Here is a 21,800-nt window from a genome sequence, read left to right as displayed (position 1 = left end):
GAACCGAACCCGAACCCGAACCCGAACCCGAACCCGAACCCGAACCCGAACCCGAACCCGAACCCGAACCCGAACCCGAACCCGAACCCGAACCCGAACCCGAACCCGAACCCGGGCGAAAAAAGCCGGGGCGAAAGAGCCCGAAAACCCGAAAGCAAAAGAGCGAGGAGGGCGGAGCGCAAGGAGAGAGAGGACGAAGCGCCGGGGGGGAGAGGAGAGCAAGAAAAGGCGGAGAAAAGGCGAGGGCGCGAAGGGAGGAGGGGAGGGCGGGAGGAGAGGAAGAGGCCGGAGGAGAGAGGGAAAGAAGAGCGCGAAGCCCGGAAAAAGCAAGAGCCCGAAGCCGGGAAGGAAGGGAGAACCCGAACCCGGAAAGGAAAGGAGAGCCCGAAGCCGGGAAGGAAAGAAGAAGGCGAAGCGGGGAAGAAAGGAGCGCGCGGGGCGGGCGGGCGGCGGGGGAGGGGAAGAGGAAGGAGCGGAGAGGAGAGCCCGAAAAAAGGCCGGGGAGGCCGGGGAAAAGGGAGGGAGAGGAGGAGGAGAAGAAGCCGAAAGAGACGAGGGAGGCGAAACGGGAAGGGGAGGGCAACGCGAAGGCAAGGAGAAGGGGAAGCGCGGAAGGCAACGAAAACCCGAAGCCCGGAAGAAAGGAAGAGCCCGAAGCCGGCAAGGAAGAGGAAGGCGAAGGCGGGAACAAACAAAGAAGCCGAAGGGGAGGGGGGGGAGGGGGGGGAAAAGAGGCGGGAGCGGGGGAAGAAAGAAAGGGGAGGAAGGAGAGGGCGGGGAGGGGGCGAGAGAGGGAGGCGGGGGAGGAGGAGAGGGGGGGAAGAGGAAGGCCGGGGGAAGAAGCGGAGAAGGGCGGGGGGGGGCAAAGAAGAAGAGGGGAAAGAGGAGAACCCGAAGCCCGGAAGGCAAGGAGAACCCGAAGCAGGGAAGGAAAGAAGAAGGCCGGGGGGAGGGCAAGCCCGGGAAGAGAGGGAGCGGCGCAAGAGGCGGGGCCCGGAGCGCGGAAGGAGGGGGAAGGCGGAAAAGGGAAGGAGAGAGAAAGCGCAAAAAAGGCCGGGGGGAAGAGGAGGGAAAGGGAGGGCAGGCGGAAGGGGGGGGGGCAAGGGAGGAGGGCAAGCGGAGAAGGGAAAAAAAGAGGGCGGGAGGAGAGGAAGAGGCAAGGAGAGAGGGAAAGAAGAGCGCGAAGCCGGGAAGGAAGGAAGAGGCGGAGCCGGGAAAGGAAAGGACAGCCGGAAGCCGGGAAGGAAAGAAGAAGCCGAAGCGGGGAAGAAAGGAGCGCGCGGAAGGGGAGGCGAAGCCGGAAAAGCGGGGAGCCCGGGGGGCGGGAGGGCAACGGGGGAGGGGAAGAGGGAGGAGCGGAGAGGAGGGGGCGAAAAAAAGCCGGGGAGGCCGGGGAAAAGGGAGGGAGAGGAGGAGGAGAAGAAGGCGAAAGAGAGGAGGGAGGCGAAACGCGAAGGGGAGGGCGGGGGGAAGGCAAGGAGAGGGCGAAGCGCGGAAGGCAAGCAAGAACCCGAACCCGGAAGGAAGCAAGAACCCAAAGCCCGGAAGGAAGCAAGAACCCGAACCCGGAAGGAAGCAAGAACCCAAAGCCCGGAAGGAAGCAAGAACCCGAAGCCGGAAGAAAGCAAGAACCCGAAGCCGGAAGAAAGCAAGAACCCGAAGCCGGAAGAAAGCAAGAACCCAAAGCCCGGAAGGAAGCAAGAACCCAAAGCCCGGAAGGAAGCAAGAACCCGAAGCCCGGAAGGAAGCAAGAACCCGAAGCCGGAAGAAAGCAAGAACCCGAAGCCGGAAGAAAGCAAGAACCCGAAGCCGGAAGAAAGCAACAACCCGAAGCCGGAAGAAAGCAAGAACCCGAAGCCGGCAAGGAAGAGGAAGGCGAAGGCGGGAAGAAACAAAGAAGGGGGCGGGGCGGAGGGCAAGCCGGGAAAGAAGAGGAAAGAGAGGAGCGCGAAGGAAAGAACGCCCGAGGGCAAGGAGGAGGGGAAAGAGGGAAAGGAGAGCGAGCCCGAAGCAGGGAGAGAAGAGAAAGGGAGAGCCCGAAGCCCCGAAGAAAGGGAGAGCCCGAACCCCGGAAGAAAGGGAGAGCCCGAAGCCCCGAAGAAAGGGAGAGCCCGAAGCAGGGAGAGAAGAGAAAGGGAGAGCCCGAACCCCGGAAGAAAGGGAGAGCCCGAAGCCCGGAAGAAAGGCGGGAGGCGAAGCGCGGGAGAAGGGCGGGGGAAGGGCAAGCGGGCGGGAGGGCGGGGAGAGCGCGCGCGGGGGCGCGGGGGAGGAGGAGGAAGAGGAGGGGGCGGGGGAGGGGGGCGGGGGGCGGGGGGACGGAAGGCAAGGCGAGGCGGGGGCAGCAGGAGGAGGAGCAGGGGCGGGGGAGCAGGGGCGGAGAGGGAGGGAGGGGGAGAGACGCGAAAAAAGGGAGCGCGAAGCGCACGGGAGGGCGGAGGAAGAAGGGGACGGCGGGGGGAAAGGGAGGGGGAGAAGAAGAGGAAGAGAACCCGAAAGGGAGGGGAGGCGGGGGGGAGGCGGGAGGGGAAGGCCGAAAAAGCGGAGGAAAGAGGAGGAAGGCGGAGGCGGGGCAGGGCGGGGGAGGAGGAGGAGGAGGCCGGAGGCAAGGAGGAGCAGAGGAGACAGGGGAGGAGCGGGCGAAAGGGGAGGAGAACGCGAAAAAAGGGGACGGGGGCGGAGGAGCAAGAGGAGAAGGCGCGGGGAAAGCAACCCGAGGGGAGGGGAGGGGGAGGGGGAGGACAAGGAGAAGGAGAGAAGGCGGGGGGAGGGGAAAGCCGGAAAGAGGCAAAGGGGAGGCGGGAAAAGGAGAAGGCGGAAAAGGCGGAAGAACCCGAACCCGGGAAGGCAGGAAGAACGCGAAGCCGGGAAGGCAGGAAGAACGCGAACCGGCAAGGCAGGAAGAACCCGAACCCGGCAAGAAAGGAAGAACCCGAAGCACGGGAGAAAGAAAGAACCCGAACCGGGGAAGAAGAGCGGGGGCGAAAGAGCCGGGGGAAGGGCAGGGAGGGAAAGCAAGAGCGAAGAGCGGAGAGCGGGAGGGGAGAGGCAGAGGGGAGAGGAGAGGGAGGGGGCAAGCGGGGGGGGGGGAAAGGGAAAGGGGCAAGAGGAAAGGGAGCGGGGAAGACCCGGGGGGGCAAGGAGGAAAGGAAGAGGGGAGAACCCCAGAGGGCGGAGAGGAAGCGGAGAAGAAAGGAAGAAGCCGAAGCCGGGAAGGAGCGGCGGGAAGGGAAGGGCACGAGAAAAAGCGGAGGAGGAGGGGAAGGAAGGGAAGGGCGGGAAGGGGCAGGGAGGGCAGGGGGAGGGCAAGGAAGAAGAGGAGGGGGAAAAGAGCGAGGGGGAGGGGAGGGAGCGAAAGGAAGAGCGAAGAGAGGAGAGGGGGGAAGGGGGGAAAGGGGCAGGGGCGAGAGAGGAGAGGGAGGGGGCAAGCGGGGCGGAGGGGAGGGGGGAAGACGGGGGCGCCAAGCAGGAAAAGAAGAGGGGAGAGGAGAGAGGGCGAAGACGAAGCGGGGCAAAAAGGGAGAAGGCCAACCCGAAAAAGGAAGAACCCGAAGCCGGGAAGGAAGGAGCGGGGGAAAGGGGAGGCAGGGGGAAAAAGAGAGGAGGAGGAGGCGAAGGAAGGGAAGGGAAGGGGGGGGGGCGGGGGGAGGGGGGGGGGAAAGCAAGAGCGGGGAGCGGGGGGAGGAGGAAGAGGAGGAGGGGCGGCGAAAGCGGGGGGGGGGCGCGGGGGGGGAGAAGGCCCGGGGGAGGGGAGAGGAAGAAGGGGAAGCGGAGGAGGCAGGAAGAAAGGGGAGGGGGAGAGGAAACCCGAAACCGGACGGGGAGGAGGGAGGCGGCGGCGGGAGAAAAGGGGAGGGAGGAGGAGAAGGAAGAAAGCGGGGAGGAAAGAAAAGGCGGAAGCGGAAGCGGGGGAGAAAAGCGGGAGAGGGAGAGGAAAGAAGAAAGCGGAGGGCGGGGGGCAAGGAAAGCCGACGGGGAGGAGGGAGGAGAGGGAGACAGGCGGGGAGGACGGGGGAAGGGGAAGGCGAACCCGAAAAAGGAAGAACCCGAACCCGGGAAGAAGAGCAGGCGGGAAAGAGACGGGGGGAGGGAGGGAAAGCAAGAGGGAAGAGCGGAGAGCGGGAAGGGAGGGGGAGAGGAGAGGGAGCGGGCAAGCGGGGGCGGGGGGAGGAAAGGGAGGGGGCAAGCCGCGGGGAAGGCAAGGAGGAAAGGAAGAGGCGAGAGGAGAGACGGGGAACCCGAAGCCGGGAACAAAGGAAGAAGGGGAAGGCGGGAAGAAAGCCCGAAGGCCAAGGGAGAACCCGAAGAAGAGGCAGAAGCGGGAAGGAAAGACGCGAACGCAGGGGAGAGGGGCAAGGCAAGAGGGAGGAGGGCAAAGCCGAAGGGAGGCGGCGAAAGGGAAGAAGGGAAGAAGAAGCCGAAGGCGGAACCCAAGGAGGAAGGGCAAGGGAAGGGGGGACGGGGCGGGGGGAAAAGGAGGGAAGGCGAGGAAACCCGAGGGGGGGGAAGAAGGGGGGGCGAAAGCGAGAGGGCCGGAGGCGAGAAAAGGCGGGGAGGATCTTTTTAATATTATTCTTTAATTTTAAATCTTACTTTTATATATTCTCTTATTTCATTCTTTAAATATTTCATTAACCCTAATTCCTTTCTTATTATCTCTTAACCCTAACCCTTACCCTTACCCTTACCCTCACCCTTTTTAAAATACGTAGCGGTTCTTAATCATTTTAAAAATCTCTTCCAACTTTAACCCTGATCTCTTACTTTATTACTAGAACCCTTTATTCATTATTTTATTCTTATCTTATTATTATCATTACTCTATTCTAATTCCCTTAATATAAGAGCTGCAACCTTATTCCCGTAAACCCATTCATTCCCCTCCAAATCAGTCCTCTCCCCAAGCCAAATCATATACGCAAGAAGATCTTCCCACGTTCGTTCAAAATGCCTCTCGAGCCATGCCACCCCCCCCACCCTCTTATATGCCGCCACGCAAATGGGAATCACCATGTTCGGAAATCGACACTCGCTCTCTTCGTGATCAGGATCGGCCACTCGACAGATATCTTGTGGTTGATAACAATTCCAACACACGATGTATCGTGGCATCCAATCTCTCTCGTCAAATTGGCACGCTTGTAGAGCTTCCCCCTTAGCATTAATCCAATCAAATCTTCGAGAGCATTGTGAAGAGAGGTGATCGAAGCGACGATGGTGAATTCGACAGTAGAGACAAGAATCCTGAAAGGTTAGGAGATCCTGCTCGTATCGATCGAGGATTTGATCCTGTCGAAAATCTTGAGTGTGAATCTCTCGAGGGCCAGTGGATTCAATTTCTATAGTAGATGGATTTAAAGTGTATATCAAATGAGGGGGGCGAGGTTCCTCATGAGGTTCCCTACACACTTGACAGACCTCATCACTTGACATGCACCAACGCCAATCCGAAGGCCGATCGAGGAATTGACTGAGGACGCCACGTGAGCAATATTGTTGAGTGAGGTAGAGTTGCATGGTAGCTTGATCGGGTGGAAGAAAGGTATCACGTTGAGGTCTCCAAGTCGAATTTAACAAGATGATGGAGGAAGCTTTCCTCCCATCGCGTCCCGCCCGACCGGATTCTTGAGAGAAAGCCGTCACCCGCTCTGGAGCATCGAGGTGAATGACCCATCGAATGTGAGGGTAATCAAATCCAATCCCGAGAGCGGACGTAGCAGCGATCACGGGTTGCTGAGGATTGGAGAGCCACCGTTGAATGATCTCCCCCTTCTCGCGAACCGTCCCGGATTCTGATGTGTACAGAGGACAATTCATCAATTCTGCTACCGCGCCAGCAACATCACGAGTGCGACAGTAGATAATAATCTTATCACAACTTTGATCAAAGATATTAGGATCGGGCCAACACACTTCAATTAACTCTCTCGCTTTCTCCATCAAAGAATCAACTCCATCTCCATAACTAACAAGATATTGAAGGTTAGATCGATTGGTCGACTCTCGAATGATTTGAGGGCAAACCAATTTGTTCTGTTCGATGAATAATTCTTCCATCACCGGAGGCAAGGTGGCAGATAGCCAAATGGATTGAGTACGAATTTGTCGAATGAACCACCCAACTTGCGTCATGCAAGAGCGATACTCACTCGTAGTAATGGTAAGGTGACACTCATCCATGATGATGCGATCCAATTTCTGTCGAAAGACTAGCCCTTGAGCGTATTCCAAAAAGCTATCGTTGCAAACCGCTTCAGCCGATACGATCACCAATGGAGGGGTTTCCCGACACTCCACCGACCACACGACCGAGGGAATCCCAACTGCATTAAAACGTTTGATCATGTCAATCCGCAAGGCCACCATAGGAATGATCATGATGGTGGTGCTAGCGTCCGCAAGGCTAGCGCTGAGCATAGGAATTAAGGTCTTGCCGGAGCCGGTTCCCAAGATCAAGATGACTTGTTCGTGAAAGGTAGTTCCAAAAGTAGTCAACACCCCACGACGTTGACCAGGTTGACGAAATTGAAAAGTGACAGAAGGGAATAATCTTTGAGCCACTTGAAGTAAATCCTCTTCCGAGTACCCTTGCCTCTGACGAAATCGACTTCGTTTCGCGGCTCGCAACACTAGAGCATCCGATGGACTCGAGGCTCGCTTCCCTTGCAGAACGAAATCGAATCGAAAGAAGGAATGCCAACTAGCCGAAGCCCGAAAGCCTCGATGCAACATAGTATTCATGGTGAGATTGGTCGTTCCAGCGTAAGCTACATTGAAGGTTTGAAAGCTGTGATTGCTAAATTCGGCCAACGCCCTCAAATCGGATTCATCTTCAACAAATTCACCAGGAGTATGGTCCAGATCAAAGTTGGCTTGTTCTCTCGTAGTAAACTTCTCTTTCGTGATGGAAGCAGCAAATTGTCGCCAATTGGAAGTGTGTAGTATCGAAACCTGAGCACGTTTACATGCTTTCCGTAAGCAAGTCGAAATAACTCCATCTACCCACACAGTCCCTTGAAGATTGGACCAGAGGTACGGGGATATCAAAGCGGTCGGATTTTCTTGTCGAAGAAAGATTTGTCGAAGGGGAATAACATATGCAATATAAGTAAGTAATAAATTCCCAATAGCTTTCGGGAGAAATCGAATATTATTCTTGTATGCACCAGATTGTTGTTGTCCTTTGTGATATTGGGTATAGATCATCACCAACTTTTCCCAAATATAAATATGTCGCTGTCGTTCCATATTCCGCCACGTGATAGAAAGCAATTCGGGCTCTCGCAGAGGTGGACCAGGAGCAATGTGACAGAGGATCAAGAGTCGCTTTAAGAATTCCTGAGCTTGCACTTCATATATCTTCATAGCTTTCGAACACAAGATTAACCCTCCCTCTTGATCAACCTTGAAGAAAGTGGTGTGCAATTTAGTGTTCGTCTTGATGTATCGAAAAAGCCTCAGATCTGCCCCTTCTAAAAATTCCGAATTGTGTGAGTGGGAGAGCCAAGAATCCCCAAAATCCTCGGAATCCAGATCATCCTTCATCCGCCACGAAACCATCGAAATTAAATCTTGCATGCCAAATAACAATTCATCGTACAGGAGAGAGTGAGCTTGTTGAAATTCCGAAAGCACCACGTTCGAAATCTGTTCCATGGATATTTCTACCCCGCGATACCCCACAATCTGTCGATCCAAAGACCATCGAGCTTGGTGTTTAGCAATGGAAGCCTTACTCACCTTGAATAAATATAAACGCCACTGAAGAATGTAACCGAAGGGGGTCTCGGCTAATTGTTGAAAGAACTTCTTGCAGAGCGTGGTGAGGAGAATGGGAATTTGATCTTCGTCCTCTTGCTCTTGAAAACAGACAAAACCAAAGAGGATCAGTTGCGCCGTCCACGTGAGAGCCGACAGGTAACTATTAAAATTTCCTGGCTCTTCCCACAATCCCCGCCCATAAATCATGCGACTCTTCATAGCACAAAAACTCAAGACCGGTGATTTAAACGGTGCACTTCCAATCGAGTGACAAATCAAGGCTAGATATAATCGTCGAATAGCATGCTTCAAAGCTAATTCAGATTCTTCGGGATCTTCCATATTCAAGGCTTCCATGATAGCATCCATCGCACGAATTTGGGTTGAGGTCGGTTCGATAATATCACGTGGTAATGATTGATCCGATTCCGTGGCGGTGAAAAAGCCATCCTCCGAATACACCACTCGATAATAATATACCAAGAGTTGTTTCCCGATCAGGAAGTATTTGACCAACGTCGAAGCATTCTTGTGATATCGGAACCCATCCGCCTTGCCACTCGCTCCGGAATAAAATTCATTGAGGATGTTAGCTCGCTGCTGAGTCATCTTACGATCGGGGGATGTATCAGAGCACAATTGATAGGCATCTCGCATCATAGCTTCGGCGGCATGGAGGATGCGAACAAGTTGAGGATCATCCGCTTCAAGGTAATCTCCATCCAATTCCTTCTTCGATGGGAGCTTATACGAAGCCCAAATCTCCTCGTCTTTTAAATGAACTAAGTGAAAAGGGAACTTGGTGACGTCGTGCAACCACGGTACCCTCTCGGAGCGAGATTCCTTAATGTCCCGAACGACGCCAGCTGCCTTGAAGAGATCCTTTTTGACATTCAACGCATCTTGCTCAATCTGATCAATGGAATCCTTCTCCGACCGGGTTAAAGGGATCACATCGCCATTTCCACCATGGGGCCCAGGATTTGCAACAACCACAAAGTAATCAACATACCTCGGTGCAGTAAAGTACGTTTGGAGTAAGCATGCCTGCCATAGCGGGGTCGCTTTGTGCTCGCTCGCTTTCCGGCCATGAGTCACCATGTGATCCCGCATTCGTGGGAGGTGAGTGGTTAAAAAGGATGGATCGCATGATAAACACTGAAAGCCGTGGAAGACTCTGAGATGCTCTAACTGCGCAGCCCTACGCGCAGGTTTGTCTTCTCGCAATTGACGCTTCGTCTTCAGACTTAACGATTGAGCGTAGCTCAGTTGAGCTTTCAAAAGATCACCTGACAGGCGGTGGGGTTCGGCTCGGAGGTGTTGCGCGATACTTCGGGCCCCTGGAGCGATGCACGTCTGGCACTGTGTGCAGATCAGAACCTGGTGGTCAGAGTTGTATGCGAGGTCGCAGGCCATGCGGAATGGCAACGAGACGTTCTACGGTTGCAAGATCGGGATGGGAGGCGGGGATGAGGAACCCAAGAAATCCCCTTTTGTGAAATCCCTTTTATAAAATCATGTGGGGGTCGTGTGGGGTCTTGGGGTTATGTTCCCAGACAAATAACGGCCGTGCCCTCCTTTTATGCCATGAAAGGGCCCTCGCATAAGGGGTAGGGTGTTAGGGTGTATTATTTGCTTGTACAATATCGATTATGTGCCAAATTCATTCAACCGGGTAGACGGCTCCTACAAAACCTACAGCATCAGGGCTGCAATCTGAACAGCTCCGTCCTATACTATAATATGGGTGGTGTCATTCCCGATAAAAAATAATTAGTCGAGTCAATCAACAGACAGACAAGTTTCACGACATTCCAGATACATTCTCGACCATGGGTTTCGATGATAAAGACAAGTATGATAAAGCACGCTTCGCGGCGGATCTATAAGTTACGATGTTGGACTCAGTACCTAATGCTGGTACTTTAATACGATACTCTTGCTACATCGTGCAAATTTCATGGCAATCTTTCACAAGTTATCAATTCAAGCAATACACTTTTGGATAGGGTGGTACATAAGTCGGCACAATTGGACTTGGTTGTATGGTTCCTGGTGTATTCCATACAAATGACTTGATCATTGAACCTACAATCATTCACCAAAAAGCCTATACCATGTGGTCATAGTTACGTCCAAGGCTCTAGATTTAATCGGTCAAAGAAATCGTCAGTCACAAGGCCATGAAACATAAGTGGTGGGCACTATTCCAGGAAACCTAGATCCAGATTCGGGATTACATTGGGGACATATTGTCACGGCATCATGCTTAACACACCTGCACATAGTCGATGTGGTCTTGATTTCCAAACAATTCATCACGAGGATTGCGCATGAAGGGACTGGAAGATTATGATTGGCAATGTTAACTTTGCTTATATTGAGCCTCGAAGTTCATAAGGGTACACTGCGGTGATGTTTTTCCCGATTGCGTGCGAAGCTTTCTCACAGAATTCAAACACATTGTTGAAAAACCTACACATTGGAATGTGAGACCTTTTTATTTGTGTTTGCTAAAGAATGATTATGAGAAAGGAGCAAGTAATTAATCAAGCCGTAAAAGAAAAGTGTTTATCGCAACCACCATCACCCCGATCCTCAAGAACAATATCTCTCCACGAAATTTCAAGAACTACTCACTCTTGCAATATTCCGTTCTTCTACAATATCAAAGGTTCGTTCAACATTTAATCCCTCACCTAATCTGCCTCTGTTCTTGTTTCCCTGCTCATCCTTTTGACTTCTCTCCTCCTCTACTGTCTTTCTCTCTTGCCTCTCAGAAACCATTTCTCGTCTTTCTCTTTCCTTATAAGCTCTACTTCCGGGTTTCGGGTTCGCAAGAAGGCCATCTTGATCATACTTTTCCTCCGCATAATCACATATAGATTTGGTCGAGTCTTCAGTAATCGGTGGCCCTCCATTTGATATTTCATGTACATCATTCGTGTCTTGCAGAGCGCTAGCAGCCCATATTTGCGTTGTATGTGTTGAATTCTGATTTGTCATGGTTGGGTGTAGGTTTGAGCTTTGATGGACTGCTGAGTTTGATTTGGAGTGTGGATAATGAGTATGTGAATCCTGATTGTTTGCTTTTTTGCCATAAACAAATGAAGAAACTAGAGAAAGTGGATTCAAATGTATTCTAAAGGTTTCCTAAATCCCGGCTGAAGTTGGTGGTGGGATTGTGGCCTCTCTCACCCCTACCTCATGATCTAGAGAATGCGAATGAGCATTATTTGGGCTGGGCGTCCTCGGAACCGGGGAGATGACATCTGAGTTCTCGATTGTAGTAGATATAGATGAGAGGTAAGTCTCTTTCTCATTTATACTTTCGTAAGTTGTCGCGTTGGAAGGTTTGTGGGTCGACGGATTGTAACCAGTCGTATTTTGGGAGTTACAACCCAAGTTGCTGGAGTTGACGGAGTCATAGGCTGGGGTATGAGAAGGCTTGCGGCTTGTGGTATTTTTTCTGTGGTTCCATTAGATTTGATACTCACAGGTCATGTATAAACTCTAGGAGGCATCAAAAACTTACACTTCATCTCCCAATGTAGTCGTCGTAGTCACGCTCTGTTTCCCACTTTTCGCCTCCTGATCCTCAAAATAATGAATAGTCTTAGTAATCAAATCAAATTTACCTGCCCAACTCCCATTTAGACTCCCACTACTCATTCCAATCCTACTATTCCTCTCCATCTTCTCCATCTTTCTTTCATGCATACTCATCCTCAATCTTGGCCAACACCTCGCCAATCCCAATTTGCACAATCCCCTTCTATAAATCTCCATTCCTTCACTATTACAACCCCAGAATACCACAATTAAAAAGGCTAAAGCAACCCAATTCCATGCATCATACTGCATACCCTTTGGTGCATCTGCGATTCTCCAGAAGATGATCGATGGCCAATATGAAGGATCATGAACATATGACCAAGAAAAGGCATGTAAAGGCCAGCTGACATTAAGATAAAAATAATAAATGACGACTGGAAAATAAATCAGGAGAAGCATTAGGGACATTGAAAAAAGTTTAAAGAAGCGGCGAGGACTGAGGCCTGCGGAGGAAGATGAGAGAGTACTGGTAAAATTCGTGCGATGTCGGCGGAGACGATAAATTACTAGGACTGTAAGCTTTGTTAGTTTATTTCCCAGAATGCACGTATCATAATAACTTATAGTAAATGATACTAAAATACATACAAGCAAAATAACAATTTAAACAAGCAAAAATGAGTGGCCAAATATGTAGGATAATAATACTTGGCCAACTCAAATCTGTCGCATCCACACATCCATAAATTGTCATAACCGTGAACCTATTCGTTTGTATTGTATAATGTAGCGCTACTTGTAGAATTGGAATTGTAAAACAAAAAGCACAATCTTTCGCTACTCTTTGTCTTTTCATCGCTCGAGTTTCATGCATACATGCATTATCCGGAGTGACCGCTCTTGCTAGATACAAAGATATGCAACATGTTGTTGAGGTCATAGCTGTGTAGAGAGCTTGACGGATGAGTACTTGAATATCGCAGACTATGTGTCCAGAGAATCGAGATATGAGGGAGTCGGTAGGCCAAATGAGAGCATTCATGGCGACAAAGATGAGAGAAATTATGTTGATAATGACGAGAGAGCAGGCGGCTATATTGCTGACGCGGTAAAGGAGACGGAATGGAACGATGAGAAGTATTATGAAGATTATCGAGAATATTGGAAGTGTAATGGAATTGGCGGAGACCATGTAATTCACTCCTGGTGGATCAGGTCCTGTGCTTATGATCGTGGACATGATGTTGAAGTGTGATGTGCTTTTGAGAGTGTAAAATGAAGTTGGACAAATCTCAAGGAATGAGAGGTAAATATCTGAATATCACCTCCCTTCATTATAACAGTAATTGGCTCTCAGTGCTGGAAGGTAAGACGGAATACGAGTGTGCCGAAACAATTGAGGTGGATTGAGATGATAGCAGGCAGCGTAAGCAAGTAGAAACAAGAGAAGTGGATTGAACAAATAAAATTTCTATTTTGATGGCTAAATTATCATGAGAGGGGGAGATTTTTGCCAGAAGTGTTTGCGACGGGTACTGGACAGATTGAGACTCAATATTACCATTTTGTTTTAAAGGGTAATCAACAAATTTTTCTTTGAGTATAATTGTAAAGCTTGTAGACCTCATCTCCTAAAGTACATAGTCTTTCTATTGAGGATCAATCATCTCAGTTGCCGAACATCCAATAGAGGTAAATGTAAAATTATCGATTAACCACAAGAGGGCGTAACGAATCCCCAAAATCTCGACATGAATGATTCCAATCCACTCGGTTTCATTCCTCACCTCAATCTCTCAATAAGAAATTCAGCATCAGAACCCGAGACAATTCTCAGCAAGGTATGCGAACCATGCATTTTTTTCCCATTGAGGAATCAAACCTTGTGATGTGGTTGGATAAAAAATTCTATTGAGCAACTCATTGGGTATAGCGAGAAAGGGGAACTGAGACGCTCAAATCCTCAATGAGAATTTAGCGAAGGGCGGAAAGATTATCCAGCTATTACAGGAACATAGAAATGAATCAAAAATGCATTAAAACCGTAGATGAAGAAAAGGAAGCAGAATTCTGACGTACCTATAATCTGATAATTAATCTCAGAAAATGGGCTCCCAAGCAATGTATAGATAAAATGAACTCCAATCATTTTCACATTCACCCGAAAATAACTCTGTACAAGTGTTCCCATACTCTACACACTAGTGAAATTGATATCTTAACGGATATTAAATCGCCTTTCAAGCATATGTAATGAATGCGTCGTTGGATGTACATTTGGTAATCAAAACAAGAACCCGTGTTTCTGAAGTCGGTGCATCTCAAAAGTTTTGTGTCAAGTTTGTATATAGTTATTGTCGGAAATCTGGTTTTGCGGCTAGTTTAATTAATCATTGATAATTTAAATGAAATCGCGCAAAGGTTTAAGAACACATTCATCTAGGATTTGAAAATACTAAAGTACATTTAGTCTAATCTAGTGTTTAGATAGACTCACTTCTAAACTTCTTGCTCTTTTTATTAATTGATTTCAGCAGGATCTTTTAAAGAATTTAATAAGTCGTTTTCTAAATAATGTGTTTTGTTTATTGTTAAGATATTATATATGTTAGTTTTAAAGTTATTAAAATTATTAATAAATCAATGTGTAATCTTGAATTAGTAGATTGAAGTAATTCAAAGTGAGTTTTTTATTTTTTATATTTTTTTTTAAAAGTTTCAAATAGTAGTAAAGTCGATTTAATAGTTTTATTATTATTAAGTTGAAACCTCTCATTTCCTAACCATCTTCATTTGAAGCTACTCTTTTATATTAAAATTTACTTTTTTAATCTATTAATATTTCTATGAAAACATAATGTAATATATTAAAAATATTTTTACATATAATTTAGATCATTTTAAGCTCACTCAGAAAATCAAGGATTTTTAAGAATTTTCTAAATATAGATTTAAAACTTCAAAATATCGATATTTCAATTTATATAGGAATTATATATAAATTAAAAATCCTTTTTAAATCTTTAATAACTTTTTGATTATAAATAATATGAAGAAACTAATTGATTTTTTGTAATTTTTAAGTTTAAATCTATATAAAAAGAATTAAAAAGAATTTAAAAATTTAAAAAATTAAAAAATTAAAAAAAAACTAGTAGTTATAGAGATATATATTATATAGGGACTAATAATCTATATAATTTCGAAAGTACTCTTACAAATACTTATTTATTAGATTCTTTTTAGTTTTCTTAGGTTTCTTAGGTTTCTTAAACTTAATTATGGAAAATTCATAATAAAAACTAATAGTTTTTTTTTAATAATTCTGAATAATAAGTTATAAAAGATTTTAATAAAGTTTTGAGTTTATATATAATTTCTATACAATTTGAGGAATCGATATTTTGAAGCCTTAAAAATCGATTTATAAAAATCCTAAAAATCGAAAAATCTTAGAATTAACACAAAATAATCAGAAATTTATACATGTGAATATTCAATAAATTTTATTGATAAATAAGATATTCAAAAAGTGATTTTTAGTGTAAAAAGGTGTTCTAAAACAGGGGTGGCCAGATAATAAGGTACTCGACTTAATATGAATTTTTAACATCTTTTAATCTTCATTCAAATCTTTCGTAATTGATATTAAAGAATGTATTAAATATAAGTTATATATTACGTGAGAAATAGATCGTCTATATAAACCTAACTAGCTTAAGACTTCTTATAGTATTACTTTTAGTATGATATTATATAACAATTAAGTTTTAATGTTATTTGATTTTTTAAAGTAAAACAAAATTTACATTTCAATTGTTAAGATAGAATTCATTAATATGATACGAGTAGTTATCATAGAATATCACTTTTTATTTTTATTTTTAATTAAATTAAAAAATAATATGATAATTATTTTAATTATGTGATTTTTGAAAGCCATATAGAATAACCTAATAGTTAAAGTATATATAAACTATAGTAATTAAATATAGTTATCCTCAATAGAAAGAACAAGAATACAATTAATTATTATACTATTACATATAATATATAAGTCGAGTACTCGATTCTCTAGACACCTCTGTTTTGAGCTATTTTTAATCATTAAAAAGAATAATAAAACCTTCTTATTTATAAATAGAATTCATTAAAATTTAATGTATATATAATTTAAAATTGATTTAAAATTCATATGTAATCTCTATATAAATTAAAAAATTGATATTTTGAAGCTTTAGATCTCCACTCAGAAAAATTCTAAAAATCGAATATTTCAGAAAAAGTCTAAAATGGTCTGAATTATATATATATAAATTCTCAATAAATTCTATTCATAAATAAAAAAGTTTCTTTTGTTAATTTTGATAATAAAAAGTGAGTTAAAAGTGAGGTGGCCGGAATTGAGTATTTATATTTAATTTTAATTCTTCGAGAAAGGTTCATTCTATTTTTTATTATTTCTTATATATATAAATAACTATAAAAAGTTTAGAAGATTATCTTAATGATATTTACTATCAATAGAAATCTTTTCAAGCCCTTCTATATATGAAAAAAAAATTATTAATAAACAAACTTTGATCTTCATTACATTACACTTTTGATTTATTTGAAGTATTATTTATTGTCGGGATAGAGATCATGTAATCGTACTAGTATTAGCGCTAGTATCTTTCGACACTATAGTAATACATTTCGTAGTCCTAGCTTTTAGAATCTTGAATAAGATTATAATAGTTCAAACTATAATACTATATTATTATCGGAACATACGATTACGTGCTTAAGCGAATCATATGATTCTTTTCTTTTTTATAAGGAAGAGAAGAATTATATTTTTAGATAGATTATTTTAATTATATGTATTCATTTTATATAGACTTTTATAATGCTTTATTTAGTAATATGAACTTAGATTTCTTTTTTTAAGTGAATCAAATATTGATTGGTATTTACTCTCATTAATATTTACAAAATAGATTAATATTTTGAAGATTTATATAAAAGTATTTATATGAAGATTAAGATGATGATTTGATTATTTGATGAGATATTCTTTGAAAAGATGAATAGAATCGAATTAATTATTGTTACATTCGATTTATATAGAATAATTAGAATATTATTTCCTTTATATTATTTTCTTTGATTTATATGTTGAGAAAAGATTTTTGATTATAACTATAATTTTTTTAGAATAGTTTGATTTATATTAATTATATTTGTATTCATTACATTTTGCTTAAAAGTTTAATATACTTTTCGAATTCGAAACTCTTTTTCTTTATATAAAAAGATCTGCTTTATTCTTTTTCTTTTTTTTAGAAATCTTTTAATAGATCTTTTTTCTCCTTCATTTTATAATACAAAATGTCCTTCTTTATATAATTATTAAATAAAAAAGAGTTCTATTTATTAGAAATAATAGATTTGATTAATCGATTCGAAAGATAAGGAAAAAGGTTATAAAGTTAAAAAGCTTACTATAATATAAACTAGTTATTTAATAAAGTAGTTTTGAAAACTTTATATGAATTCGACTTTCATTTGTACTTTTGAAAGGATATATTGTTTTGAAGTCTTGTAAGCTTTAGATTATTGTCTTTTCATTAAGAAGAATTCAATCATTTATTTTATAATTTTATAAAGAAATGAAAAAGTGGTTTACTTTTTTTTTTTGTATAATAATTAATTACTTTATTCTTCAATTCACCTTTTAATTTGAAGTGAATATAATAATCTATTTAGAAAGCGATTCAATTTAAAATTTCGATCATCTTACTCTAGTAAATAAGACTCTTCCTCATTTATATACAACTTTCAATTCGATTTATTCTTTCCCTCCCCTTAGCTGTTACGATGGGTAACAGAATGCCATGTGACAAGTGTCACGTGGTGGAGTCCCCAGGAGCCAGGGCTCCAAGGAGGTCCTTGGGAGCCAGGACTCCAAGAAACTCCAACCAACATCAGAGTACGAAGATCTATATAAGGGAATGGGATTTCATTACAATGTAGAGCTTCGTGCTCAAGAACAATCATTAGTTTCATTACTATAGTTACGAGAATTGCAACCAGTTACCAACCTTATTGAATTCCTACTTGAAGTCTAGTCTAAACCACCTCGAGAGATCTCTAGACACTTCCACGTGACCCTAGAGGCAGCTCCCGTAACAAGTAGCTTAAAGCACGTGCCACAACTTTCAATAATTGTTGTAATAATATAACCTTACAATTATCTACCTTTGTTTTACAACAACTATATTTCTTTATTTGCTTTTTATTTTCCTTATTCTTTTCCTTTTTGTTTATCTCATCTAATCTTTCGTTTATCATTTGTTTCATTCTTTATAATGGGGTATAAATCCCCCTATATTCCCCCAGATGTCCTATTGTACTTTGTATAACTTGAATATAATAGTAAATATAAATATATAATATTATTTTCTTTATAATATGTTTAAAAAGTTATTAATTTTTGACTTTTATATTTATTCAGTATTAATATTAGATATTTGTTTTTTCTTTAATTCTTAATATACTTATTAAAGTATTTTAATTATTTTAAACCTGTTTTATTGTTTATTTATTTATTAAATATAAATTTAATAATTTATTTCATAGAAAAATTCATTTCAATATATTAATTGAAGAAATAGATTTGTTTTTAGATAATTAAAAATAAAAGAATAGTTTTACCTTTATTTTTATATATTATTATTGTAGTTTATTTTTAATTGTTTAATTGTATTGATTTACTTTTATTATATCTTTTAATATTAATAATAATCATTATTATGTATATAATCCTTATTATAAAGTTGGTTTCATCGAAATTATAGAAATCTTTATTCAAAATACTATATTTCACTTATATATTCACAATTAATTGAAAACATTATTTAAAAATTTAGGATTTTTATAAAAAGTTCTTTAAAAATTATAAATATAATTAAAACATGTTTTTAATTTCTTATAACATTTTATAAATCAATATATCTAAAGCTTTCTAATGACTTTTCCTCCTTTTAATTCAAGAATATAATTCGCTATATCTTTTTTTTAAAAATTAAAAAAAAAACGCTTGAAATTCATATTATGAATATTCTTTCTTTTTTATTATTCGATTATATAATTGATAAATCATATATTAAAATTGAAGAATATAAATTAAAGTAAAAGTAATGTATATACTAATATAATACACATACTAATAAACTATGTTATTATATAAAGATAGTAAGTACCTATTAGGCTGCGTAACGAGTATTCGCGAAGCGGATAATGACCTCGACAGATAATCCGCGGATAATTCGTCTATAGAGTAGATAATTCAGAATCTGAATGAGTAACCTGTAAAATGAATACAAATTATTTACAGATATTCACCTACTTGTATATTATATAACTATTCATAATCTTTTATAATATTAATATAATTTTATAATTAATATAAAAATTAATATAAATCCAAACTTGAATCACTTTTGAACTAGAAAATAATCTAAAAATAGCTTCATATTTTAAACAAAAAAAGCGGAGAATCTATATATCCATAAATTATTTATAAATAATTCACAAATTATTCATAAATAACCTATATATCCTCAAATAATCCATCTATTTATAAATAAATGAATTACTTATAAATAATCTATGGATTATCTATAACGTAGTTTATTAGTGAGCGGGTCATATCAATGAACGAGTTACTTCATTTTATATACAAAATTCGTTTGTACGTAATCGTGTACTTTCTTTATATAATAATATAATTTAAAGAAATTTGAAAATAATAAAATTTAATTATATAAATATTATAAAAATCTAATTATTTATTAAAAAATTAAATTATTATAATAGTTATTATAAAATTAACTTTTTTGTAACGAAAATCGTAACAATTTCTATTTTTTTTAAAATATAATAGAAATATTTATAAAAAAACCTAGATTTATAAAAAGCTAATTTTTTATTGTTATTGAAAATTCTTTTCGATTTTCAAAATAAGAATTAATTATTAAAATAAGAATATTGAAAAAGGCTTAATTTTGATATATTTTCAAGTGACCCGTTCACTGATATAACCCGCTCACTGATAAACCACGTTATAAAGTAAGTAATTTTAAAGCCTCAACAAATAATCCACAAAATAAATAGAACCTTTAATGAATAACCTATAAAGCGGATTATCCGCAGATAATCCATGGGTACAGATAATTTGTGCGCAGCCTAGTACCTATATGACAACAGCTTTACTCTTAACGCTAAGCAACTCCCTCAACACTTCAGGCTTGACCTTCTTAATGTCTCGTTCCATAACTCGGCACTTCCAAGGTCCATTCTTTCAGGCTCTGACATCAGATGGGCTATCGCTTCTTGCTGGCCATCATGGTAATAAATCACATATACGGTGACTAACTTTTCCCTCTGCAATTTCTCTTTTTGCATCACCAGTGGACTACCGCGACCGGCTACAACAGTTGTGTCGGCATAAGTCGACAGCTTTCTGAATTCATTTTTTAAGGACGAATACACCCTGATCTGCGGGGCGTAGAGGTTTTCTGCTAGTGATTTGATTTGGTCAAAACTGTGACTCTTGTCCTCTAAATTCCAATTCGCATTTTGCAGCATAAATCTTTGGCCAATGTGGTGTCTCCATTTGATGAGGTTTTCCTCGATTGCTTGGTTCTATCAGCATATGAAGCTGAATTGATATTATTAAATGAATACAACGCACCTGTGTAGCTCTGATGATTCATTTTGTTGAAACTTTTTCTTCTCTTTCAGATCGTTTTGCGAAGTTGAGGGTTCAAGTTAATCCAATCGATAAATATTCTTAAGTATTTAAAATAAATTAATATTTTATCAAAAAAACTTTATAACTTTTCATTTATCATTGATTTTATATTGAAAGTTATAAAGTTTTTCATAAAAATATTAATTTGTCAATTTATTATAAGATTTTACTTTTAAATATATTCGTAATCAATTGATTTATCAAATCTAAAACTAAAACTTATTATATAATATTTTTCTAAAAAGCTTTATAACTTATGCTTTTTGATTACAATGAAAGTTACAAAGTTTTATCAAAAAATATCTACAAATAAATTTTTTATTGGTTTTTATTCCTAAATAATTTCAAAAACTTTATAACTTTTAATTTCAATCTTGAGTTCATAATAAAACCTAGAAAGTTCTCTAAAAGATTCTCAATAATTCAATTTTCAAAAAATTTCTAATTTGAATTGAATTTAGAATAATTTTGATTATTTAAACAGCAACTCGATTTCTAGATTTTTTTCAATACTCTCTATAAAAGTATAAAAATTAGAATATTATATTTGAAATCTTCTTATTTAAAGCTACATAACGATATATTCAAAAGCAAATTTATTAAAAAAAATAAGAATTAAATAAATTAAATGATTTTATATAAAATCGTCTTTACGAACTCGAATAAATTAAACAGGTTCAAAGTCGAATTTTAGTCCCATGAGTTTAATCTAATAGTGTTATTGATATTCTAGACTCTTATATTTCATCATTCCATCGTATCAGTGAAATTTCTTACAATCGAAAGACTGTTCTTAGAAGTTAATGCAAAGAGATCATTCTCTAACAAGTACGAGATCGAACAAAGTTAAAACTATCATTAAACTAGGTCTGATTGTTCAAATGCTATTATTCCATTTTATATTGTCCGTCGTGATAACGGATATATCTAAGATGTTGTAGTCAAAAGATGATTCAATCGTAAAATACTATTCGAACAACATCAGAATAGCAATCAATCAGTATTTAAACAAGGTTTAACTTTCAAGTATATAAGTCAATCCTTTTAATCTTTACTTATCTCTTCTTTCCTCAGTATCACTCTATCTTAGTCTCTATCATCACACTCTGATAACACTACTACATAAGATTTACTGATCACCCAAAAGAACATACATCAACATGTGTCGACACTCAGCCGTCATCCATACTTGCGATTGTGAGCCAAAAACCACATTCCGCAAGTGTGCCGATCAACTTAAAGCCGAATCCAAAAGTAAGAAAAAGGACTTCAAACCCCTTGAATGCCCAAACTACTTCCGAGAACCTAGTGTCCGAGTGGAGGAAAAGTGCTGTGGTTGTTTGGCCTTCGACTTAGTCATCAAAGAATCTTTCGCACCCAAACAACCTTTGGCTTACCACAGGCGCCGCATCTCCTTGGACAAGAAAGGTAACGAAAAGGTTCGTCCAAACAGTTCGGGTGCTCAATCATCTCGCGCAGCCACATTCCAGCCCCAACCCGAATCACATCAAAGTCCACCTCCACCTTCAACACCAGCCCGACCAAGCACAGCCAAGGTCGTCGGCCGGAAGATCGGAGAAAAGGTGCAGAATTTGATGAAGAAGTTTGAAAAATGAGCTTCAGGGGAAGGTTTGAGGGAGTGAAGTGAGAGAACGAAAAGAGAGAAGAAAAGGAAAAAAAGACAGCT

The 21,800-nt window shown here is 40.9% G+C and overlaps 3 protein-coding genes across 3 annotated transcripts; 1 reads left to right on the top strand and 2 right to left on the bottom strand.

Annotated features, from left to right (window-relative positions):
• Nucleotides 1-4,818: 4,818 nt before the first annotated feature.
• Nucleotides 4,819-9,174, bottom strand: EAF01_002094 (uncharacterized protein; the record flags this gene model as incomplete). The annotated part of the gene is made up of 1 exon (XM_038910344.1): nt 4,819-9,174. The coding sequence occupies one exon, from the start codon at nt 9,172-9,174 to the stop codon at nt 4,819-4,821; it is 4,356 nt and encodes a 1,451-aa protein (XP_038775156.1).
• Nucleotides 9,175-10,911: 1,737 nt separating this feature from the next.
• EAF01_002093 (uncharacterized protein) lies at nt 10,912-12,553 on the bottom strand (the record flags this gene model as incomplete). The annotated part of the gene is made up of 3 exons (XM_038910343.1): nt 10,912-11,227; nt 11,294-11,885; nt 11,962-12,553. 3 exons carry the CDS (start codon nt 12,551-12,553, stop codon nt 10,912-10,914), a joined length of 1,500 nt encoding a protein of 499 aa, XP_038775155.1.
• An 8,720-nt stretch (nt 12,554-21,273) lies between these two features.
• Nucleotides 21,274-21,729, top strand: EAF01_002092 (uncharacterized protein; the record flags this gene model as incomplete). The annotated part of the gene is made up of 1 exon (XM_038910342.1): nt 21,274-21,729. The coding sequence occupies one exon, from the start codon at nt 21,274-21,276 to the stop codon at nt 21,727-21,729; it is 456 nt and encodes a 151-aa protein (XP_038775154.1).
• Between the last annotated feature and the right edge of the window lie 71 nt (nt 21,730-21,800).

Source organism: Botrytis porri, assembly GCF_014898465.1.
Source record: "Botrytis porri strain MUCL 3234 chromosome Unknown BPOR_002, whole genome shotgun sequence".
NCBI classification, from domain to species: domain Eukaryota; kingdom Fungi; phylum Ascomycota; class Leotiomycetes; order Helotiales; family Sclerotiniaceae; genus Botrytis; species Botrytis porri.
The sequence above is the reverse complement of the archived record's forward strand: the minus strand, read 5'-3'. Positions and strand labels throughout refer to the sequence as shown.